We start from the raw sequence: 8,511 nt of genomic DNA, 5'->3' as shown, positions 1-8,511 counted from the left end.
GAATCAAAAGCTGAACATACTGATATATCCCCAAAGATAAAGATAGAGCTTTATCACTCTAGCCATGAACCTCCCTGTACCCTCCTCACACCTCCTTTCTCCTGTTAGGAAGCTGGGTGGAACAGAAAGGGGAAAAAAAATGAGTTGGCATAGCTATATTTCCTATCTTAGGCCTGTCAGCCACAATTGACCCTATGTTACAGGCAATGAACTACAAGTGTGTTAATTATCTTTCCAACTGTGCAATTTCTCCATGTTGGGGATGGTGAATAGGCATATATTTCTCACAGCTTATGCTATGAGATTTTAAATATTCCCTCAATCTTAATGAATTTTCTTTTCTATGAATTCATTGATTTTTATCCATTTTGGTTTACTTCAAGGAGAAGGTAGTTTTTTAAAAAAGAATTAATACTAGTGCCAGCATCTTTCATGGACACCCAGATAGCTTTTTGAGAGAGGTAATAAATTCCTAGGAGAAGCTGTGTCTGCACTCTGAGTATCCAAAAGCCATTATGACAGTGTAGCTAATATGAGGTCATTGCTCAAATCATGGGGAGCCTGAGGAAAGAGCAATGTAATAATTCTAGTCTCCAAACGATTGTAGAACTATCATGACTCATCATTCTCCCTGGTCTCTTCCTCCTACCTTCCTCTACTCCACACAGAGACTCACCATTGAACACACATATGGTCTTATATGCCTGTGTGTATCAGGTATTTGCATATATCAAGGCTCCTACCTATTCCTAACTAGGTCTTCCCAAATTTGAGCATATTTCTAGAACAGGGCCTATCCTTGTTCTAATTTGCTTCTCAAGGGACAATTTGTGAGAAGAAGCAAGCCAAAGATTAAAATGAGGATTAAAGGAGACAAATTGAATAGTGGAAAAGCTTATAAGAGAAACTTACCCTTTCTCTAATATTTTGGGGAGAGGGAGAAGAAAGTCAGACTTGCTTCCATCAGGGATGGGCAATCTTCCAGAAATTATTTGCCAAGTTATTCCTTACCTCCTCCTCTTTATGAATCTCCTTTCATATTATGGATAGCCTTGGAAAGGTGACACCTTTAGAATATTAGTTACATCAAATCAATTGTAGATATCAGAACCAGATGAATCATGGAAATAGAAAAATAAGCCAAAGAGAGAGAGGAAGAAGGGAGGAGTAAAGCCAAAGAGATTTCAGTCTTACTTATCTAAAATCACCCCATTCCTTTGCCTGGCTCCCTTGGCCCCATGCACTTGGGGGTAGAAGACTCTTTGTTTACTTTGTAGAAGTGCTACTAGTTAAGTTCTCTGCAGTCTGTTCAGCAGGCTGTGCAGTTGTCTAAGCTTTAGGATGTCAGAAGTGTAATGCACATATGGTCACCAAATTAGGAAATTGTTGAAGAACAAGTATGTGCCTTATTAGAGTGCCTCTGAATGTTCAGGATGCTCACAGTCCTTACTAACATGAATGCCTTAGAATCTCATGTCTGGCTATGGGGAGTAGAGGTGGTGACCCCACTGGGTAGTATATTATGTTGGAAAGAATTCAGTGAAGTCATTTAATATCTTTCTCCATTCCCATAAATAAATAAATAAATAAATATATAAATATATAAAATTAGAAGTCGATTCTGAGCTATCAAGTCTGGCTTTTCTGAGAACTCAGTGTAGATTCAATCATTGGAAGTCTCTGAATTTAGCACTGTACACCCTAACTGCCAAAAAAGATTCACAAGTATCAAAGAAACCACAACCCAAATATCTATTCTCACTCCCTCAAGGACCTAAATTAGTATTCAACTCAGATCTCTAGCAGATCTCTGGTAAAAAAGCAGTTTTTTTTAAAAAAAGAAGCCTTCCAGACTTTCCCAATTCTATTAATTCCACAATCTTTCTTAAAACCTGTATTTTGTTTTTTCTTAGTTTTCTTTTTTTCCTGTTAGAAGGTAATGCTTTTATATAAAACTAATATCTAGATTTTAAACTATCTAGTTTGTATCACCAGAAGACAAAGATACAGGTTACCGAGTTCTTCAATCTTCCCATTTTCTGAAATATACTTTGTATTTTCCAGATTATATAATTTAAGGACATTGGTCAACAACAGCATCTTCCTCTGTGTTCTGGTCCCTCTGCTAAGCTGTGGCTTATTCTACAGCACTTCAAATGATGACTCATGAGTTTTCAACCCGTTCATTTAGAAGAAGGGAAAGTTTAAATTCATTGCTTCCTAGTGAAACCAGAGAATTCTTTTTTAAAAAAGGAATCTCAGGTTATGAAAGAGTGGTGTCTTTCTTTAGTTAAAGGAACTAGAATTTTTTTCAATATTAGTTTGTAAGTAAATTTTTAAATATTCCTATCTAATTCATTTCCTTGGGAGATGAAACTTCATCATTATTATGTTTCCTGAAATTCAGAGTATTTGGATGCCTTACTTAGTCCTTACAATTTCAGAAGAAATGGCAAAGAAATCCATTTTATTGGCAATTTTAAACTGTGTTTCACCTTGACAAAAATTTGACAGCAAAGCCTATCGACCTGAATTTCCACCTGTGCACCTGAGGCAACTGGTACAGATTGTCTAGAAAGAACAGGAAAGCTGTCCACCATGGGAGAGGTGTGAGGTGAGAGCATAGTTTACACACTGAAAGTACTGTGTTTCTTATGTCACTTGAACTCTCTGGACCTTGACTGCCTGTAAAACAAGTCAGAATTAATGGTCTTTATGGATAATGAGGAATAGAACAAGTAATTTCTGAAGTTCATTGAGCAACAAATTCCACTTTTACTATCATTTATTCATAACAAAGTACAGATGATATAAAGATAAATTGGCACATATGAGCTAATAGCAAACATTTACATGGGGCTTGAACACATCTATTAGTATATGTGCTCATTATAGGGAAAAACCAATACCAGGTGATTTGGCAAATTAGTTCTTAACCACAGTGCCAAACAATAAGCTTCCTCATAATTAACAGAGGATGGTGCCTTCCGGATGCTAGATGCCTGACTGCCTGACTGCAAGTAATCTCATAAATATTGCCTAATATTACTTGGTAAATATTTATTGAAATAAATAAAAGAAAAGCAGAAAAAAAGCAAGGAAAGAAGGAAAAGAGAGAAGGAGAAAAAAATTGCTTTGGCATGCTATATGTAAAAAAATTAATGTTCTTTTTCAAAGACAAGAATTATACCCTTTTGCAGTCCAGCTGCATTTTTATCCACTATAACTTGATAATATTTCCTTTTAAAAATAAAAGAACCCTGGGACACAATATCCTTCCTTTCAAGTTTTTTTTTTTTTTTTTAAGATCCAGTATGGCAATAGACCCATTTAGCAAGTTAAGTACAAGGGGCCTAGATATTCCATGCTCTGGTAAGAACGAGTATCATCTTTGGCCAGATTCCGGTGAGGATTCCCCTCTCCCCTGATCTCTCTTTCTCTGAATCAGACACAAAAAAATATCAGAAACAAGGCAGGAAGTGTCTATAGCAAAGGTAGGTTTGGTTTTTCTCTAGCCTTTGGTATCAAGCTTAATGAAACTCATACACAGTCTAATCTATCTTATATATTTTTAGGCTGACATTTCAAAAAATGTTATATATTCTCTATTCTGTCCAAATGTTTCCTGAAGACATTTGTGCTGAGATGTTTAATTGTCTTTAATAATCACAGTTTTCACTCAACTGTGAAAAAAAGGAGGGAAGGTATAAATATTTATTTTATAGAATTTTGCATAGCAAGTAATTTCCATTATGTAAGAAATGGGAAATAATATCCATTTGCATTATTTAGCACCACATACCCTCCAGTTAGATAAACAATTATTCCAAATTTTTCTATTAATGAAGTTTCAGTAACAACTCATGAGTAGGTGAAAGTTTGCTTTTTATTTAGTCTTGGAAGAACACTGAAAGAAATAGGCAGGGAATGTGACAGTGTGGAAGAACTCCTTATGTAGCTAGCCATGTGTGGCTTGTCAACTTCAGGGGAATCTGGGGATAACGTTACATATTTCCATTTAGTAAGGGTATCCATGGTGGTAACTCTCATGATGACGGTAGTCATCCTGATAACCATCCTGGTACCCTTGGTGGTAATTATGGTAACCATAGCCTGCGTACTCATCTTCTGGACACCGCATCCCCAATGACTGCTGAATGGCCATCTCTTGTCTCCGAAGTTGCATCGAATCAATTAAATCATACACGATGACCATAGACCACATTGGAGAAGGGTACCAGGATTTGACATTTCCGTCTTTTCCAACTAGAAGCATGGAGAAGTACTCTGGGCTCACTTGAAAATAGTTACGTATGTCTTTCACCAAATGGGCAGGAACGTCCTCTCGCTCAACAACAGAGCTCCCTAGAACAGCATTGGAATAGTTGTTAGTGAAGTAAAGAGTCAGAGCTCATAAAAACATCAAAGTTAGAGGAAATCACTCTGAAAATAGAGAGAAGGTCCAAGAGCCTCTTCCCTTTAGCTCAAAATCCAATTAAAGAAGTTTCATCTGGGTTTTTTTCCTGCTAGAAATTAAGTATTCCTAGTGTTCTGCAACATTATTAATGTCAAACTTTGGGGCACATAACACCTCTTTTGTAGGAATGTTTAAAAATATCAAACCAATCCCTTAATTTAAAAATTTGACAGCAAAGCCCATCGACCTGAATTTATATCTGTGCACCTCAGGCAACTGGTACACATTGTCTTCCCAAGATCAACTTCTTTAAAATTTGTCACTAACAAAGATATTATTCATGTTTCTAAGTCTACTTCCAATCAGCTTAGTGACTTCTTTGCAATTACAATTTTTCTTTTGATGCTCATCTTTATAACAAATACCTTACTTCTTTGAAAAATACTAATTATGTTATGATCTGGATGAATTTAATTAAAGTATTATGGTGAGTGGACAAAAAAAGAAAGAAGAGAAAAAGGACTAATATTTTCTAGGGATCTGCTCTGTGGGGCACTGTGCCAGGTGTTTACACATATCTCATTTAAAGATTTGTTGGTCTTGGAAAGAAGAATTAGAAGGATTGGATTTGCTTTCTGAAACCTTCAGTCAATAGTCATTTTCTCTCAGCTTCTCTAAGCCTTTTTATTTCCTTATCTGTTGAAAGGGAAGCAAGGAAATATGACCTATGTCATAAAACTATTTTGAGAAATAACCCAAAAAGAAAATGCTGTCTAAACCATAAAGCCTTACGCAGACAAAAAACAAAACAAAACAAAACAAAAAAAAAAACCTGCTATTTTAGTTGAGAAAATGGGTGTTTTTACTTTTACTTTGAAGGATTTTATATTAGAAACAATATTTGTCCTTGCATTCCACCCCCTTCCCCTACACGCATCCTGCGCACACACCTGTGCTTGCACACATGCACACAACACACACAGAGGAAACTTTGTTCATCTTTGAGGTATATCTACTGCTTGCATTTAACTTAATATGATTTAACTGAACTTAACACTCATTCATATTATTTTAAAATCTCATGTTACCATTAATCGGGAATAGTTCTAAAACTCCGCCAACTTCCTCTCCAATGCCCAGAAGCTTTAGAATAGTTATGTGGCGCAGACCTGAGAGAAAAAAGAAAGACACAAGTTAGAGGAAAGAATTCTAAGATATCTTTTACTGCCAAGGACCTGATAGCTAACAATTCAAAATCTCTTAAAAAGAATATAAAAATACAACCAAGCAGAATTAATCTATTTTAATTTTATCCATAAGAAAGGAGTACTTTTAAAACCTTGAAAAGGGACCAATTGCTGATTTTAGGAGTAACAAGAATCAGATTGGGGGTTATAGATTGAAATGGAAGAATCTGTTCTATAACTGTCATTCTTACTATTAAATGAAGAAAATGAACATTGAAACATTAAAATATCTGAAGTCTGCAATCTAAGCTGATTAGTTTTCTGAAAAAAGTTGAACCTAAAGTGATAATAGCTTTTATTAGATATTTTTATTTGAGAAAAGACTGCAGGTTCCATCTATCAGGATGGTTAAAGAACTAGCCCTGCTTAATCCTGAAATAGTTTGTTAGTTTAACTTGCAAGTTTTTATCACTTATTTGGAAGATGCAAGGGAGCCTTCACATCCTCAGCGAAAGTTTCAGGGATGGAGAGATAGATGGTCAGGCCTTATTAGCTTGTTGAAATATTTTTGAAGATGAAATGCATGTGAAGAGATTCAGAAGAAAGAAAATTGGAAAATGAGTTGGGTACGGTGGTGCACGCCTGTAATCCCAGTGGCTTTGGAGGCTAAGACAGATGAATAGAAAGTTCAAAATCAGCCTCAGTGACTTAAGGCCTTGAGCAACTTAGGAGCCCTTGTCTCAACATAAGAGCCCTAGGGGAGGGAGGGAAGGAAGGAAGGAAGGAAGGAAGGAAGGAAGGAAGGAAGGAAGGAAGGGAGGGAGGGAGGGAGGGAGGGAGGGAGGGAGGGAGGGAAACTGTGAAGACAAAGAGGTTGTCAAATCCTCATGTCAAGAATTTAGACAAATTCTCAGAGTAATAACTTGGAGCTAATAATAAGATTATTAATGGTATTTATTGTTCAGGGGCGAAAATTAAAAGCTGCCTTGGGAAGGCTTTTGTTAAAGAGCCAAAATCAAGATGAAATGTTATTATTCACAATTTTATGTTTTTCTTTTTGCCTTTACCCTTTTCCCAGAGAGGTGAAGCATTCTAGTCTAAATATTGTGAGTCATATTTCAAAAGGAAATATCATGAATTTAATCATTCCTGGAAAATATAACTTGTTCACATTTCCTGGATATTACAAAAGGGTTTGATGTGGGACCAGCTTTGTGCACAGAGATTAAAAATAAAGCACCACCTAGTAGTTACTGCAAAGGCATCTTTAAAAAGTTAGCAAACCATGATTTTATTTATATGCTTACTGTGGTAAGTAATTAACTGTTCTAAGAACTTCTGTCTTACCTTGCACCATTGAGGACTATAATTTTAAATATGCTTAAGAATACTAGCACAACTGAATTTTCTATATGCTGATACAAAGTCTAAAATTATGAACCTGGATAATAGGACCGTGAGTAAAAATCCATGAATTTTTCTTACCATTTTGAGCTAGTTTTTTGTTTTCTTTTGAGTTAATTGACATCTTAAAATTGAAAAGTACTTATAATTTTACAGGTACAAATTTATACCAAGGAACCAGGTCCTGATAATGCTCCACAAAACTTAAATATACATTTTTTTATTTCATTTATTTTTTATTTATATATGAAAGCAGAATGCATTACAATTCTTATTACACATATAGAACACATTTTTTTCATATCTCTGGTTGTATACAAACTATATTCACACCAATTTGTGTCTTCATACATGTACTTTGGATAATAATGACCCCATGTCCCCTCCCTTTCCCTCCCACTCCTCTGCCCTATCTAGAGTTTGTGTATTCCTCCCATGCTCCCTCTCCCTATCCCACTATGAATCAGCCTCCTTATATCAAAGAAAACATTCGGCATTTGGTTTTCTGGGATTGGTTAACTTCACTTAGCATTATCTTCTCTAACTCCATCCATCTACCTGCAAATGCCATGATTTTATTCTCTTATTGCTGAATAATATTCCATTGTGTATATATGCCACATTTTTTTATCCATTCATCTATTGAAGGGCATCTAGGTTGAGTCCACAGTTTAGCTATTGTGAATTGTGCTGCTATAAACATTGATGTGGCTGTGTCCCTGTAGTATGCTTTTTTAAGTCCTTTGGGTACAGACCAAGGAGAAGGATAGGTAGGTCAATGGTAGTTCCATTCCCAATTTTCCAAGAAATCTCCATGTTGCTTTCCATATTGGCTACACCAATTTGCAGTCCCACCAGCAGCATATGAGTGTACCTTTTCCCCCACATCCTTGCTAACATTTATTGTTGTTTGTCTTCATAATAGCTGCCATTCTGACTGGAGTGAGATGAAATCTTAGAGTGGTTTTGATTTGCATTTCTCTAATTGCTAGAGATGTTGAACATTTTCCATATATTTGTTGATTGATTGTGTATCCTCTTCTGAGAAGTGTCTGTTCAGGTCCTTGGCCTATTTATTGATTGGGTTATTTATTTTTTTGGTGCTTGGCTTTTTTATTTCTTTATATGCCCTAGAGATTAGTGCTCTATCTGATGTCTGAGGAGTAAAGATTTGCTCCCAAGATGTACTCTCTCTATTCACCTCATTGATTGTTTATTTTGCTGAGAAGAAACTTTTTAGTTTGAGTCCATCCCATATATTGATTCTTGATTTTAAGTTTTGTGCCACAGGAGTCTTATTAAGGAAGTTGGGGCCTAATCCCACATGATGGAGATTAGGGCCTACTTTTTCTTCTATTAGACACAGGATCTCTGGTTTTATTCCTAAGTCCTTGATCCATTTTGAGTTGAGTTTTGTGCATGGTGAGAGATAGGGGTTTAATTTCATTTTGTTGCATATGGATTTCCAGTTTTCCCAGCACCATTTGTTGAAGAGGCTTTCTT

General features: G+C 35.9%; 1 protein-coding gene across 3 annotated transcripts in view; it reads right to left on the bottom strand.

Moving 5' to 3' along the window:
- Positions 1-3,868: 3,868 nt before the first annotated feature.
- Ccdc80 (coiled-coil domain containing 80) overlaps positions 3,869-8,511 on the bottom strand; it is a 35,941-nt gene continuing 31,298 nt past the window's right edge. For all 3 annotated transcript variants that reach the window (XM_071615346.1, XM_027936130.2, XM_071615347.1), the window contains 2 exons: positions 5,506-5,586; positions 3,869-4,365 (listed from right to left, as the gene is read on the bottom strand). In XM_071615346.1, the coding sequence (XP_071471447.1) occupies positions 4,019-4,365; positions 5,506-5,586 (428 nt within the window). In that variant the 3' untranslated portion in view covers positions 3,869-4,018. The remainder of the gene's footprint in view (positions 4,366-5,505; positions 5,587-8,511) is intronic.

This window comes from Marmota flaviventris, chromosome 8 (assembly GCF_047511675.1).
Source record: "Marmota flaviventris isolate mMarFla1 chromosome 8, mMarFla1.hap1, whole genome shotgun sequence".
Lineage (NCBI taxonomy): Eukaryota > Metazoa > Chordata > Mammalia > Rodentia > Sciuridae > Marmota > Marmota flaviventris.
The sequence above is the reverse complement of the archived record's forward strand: the minus strand, read 5'-3'. Positions and strand labels throughout refer to the sequence as shown.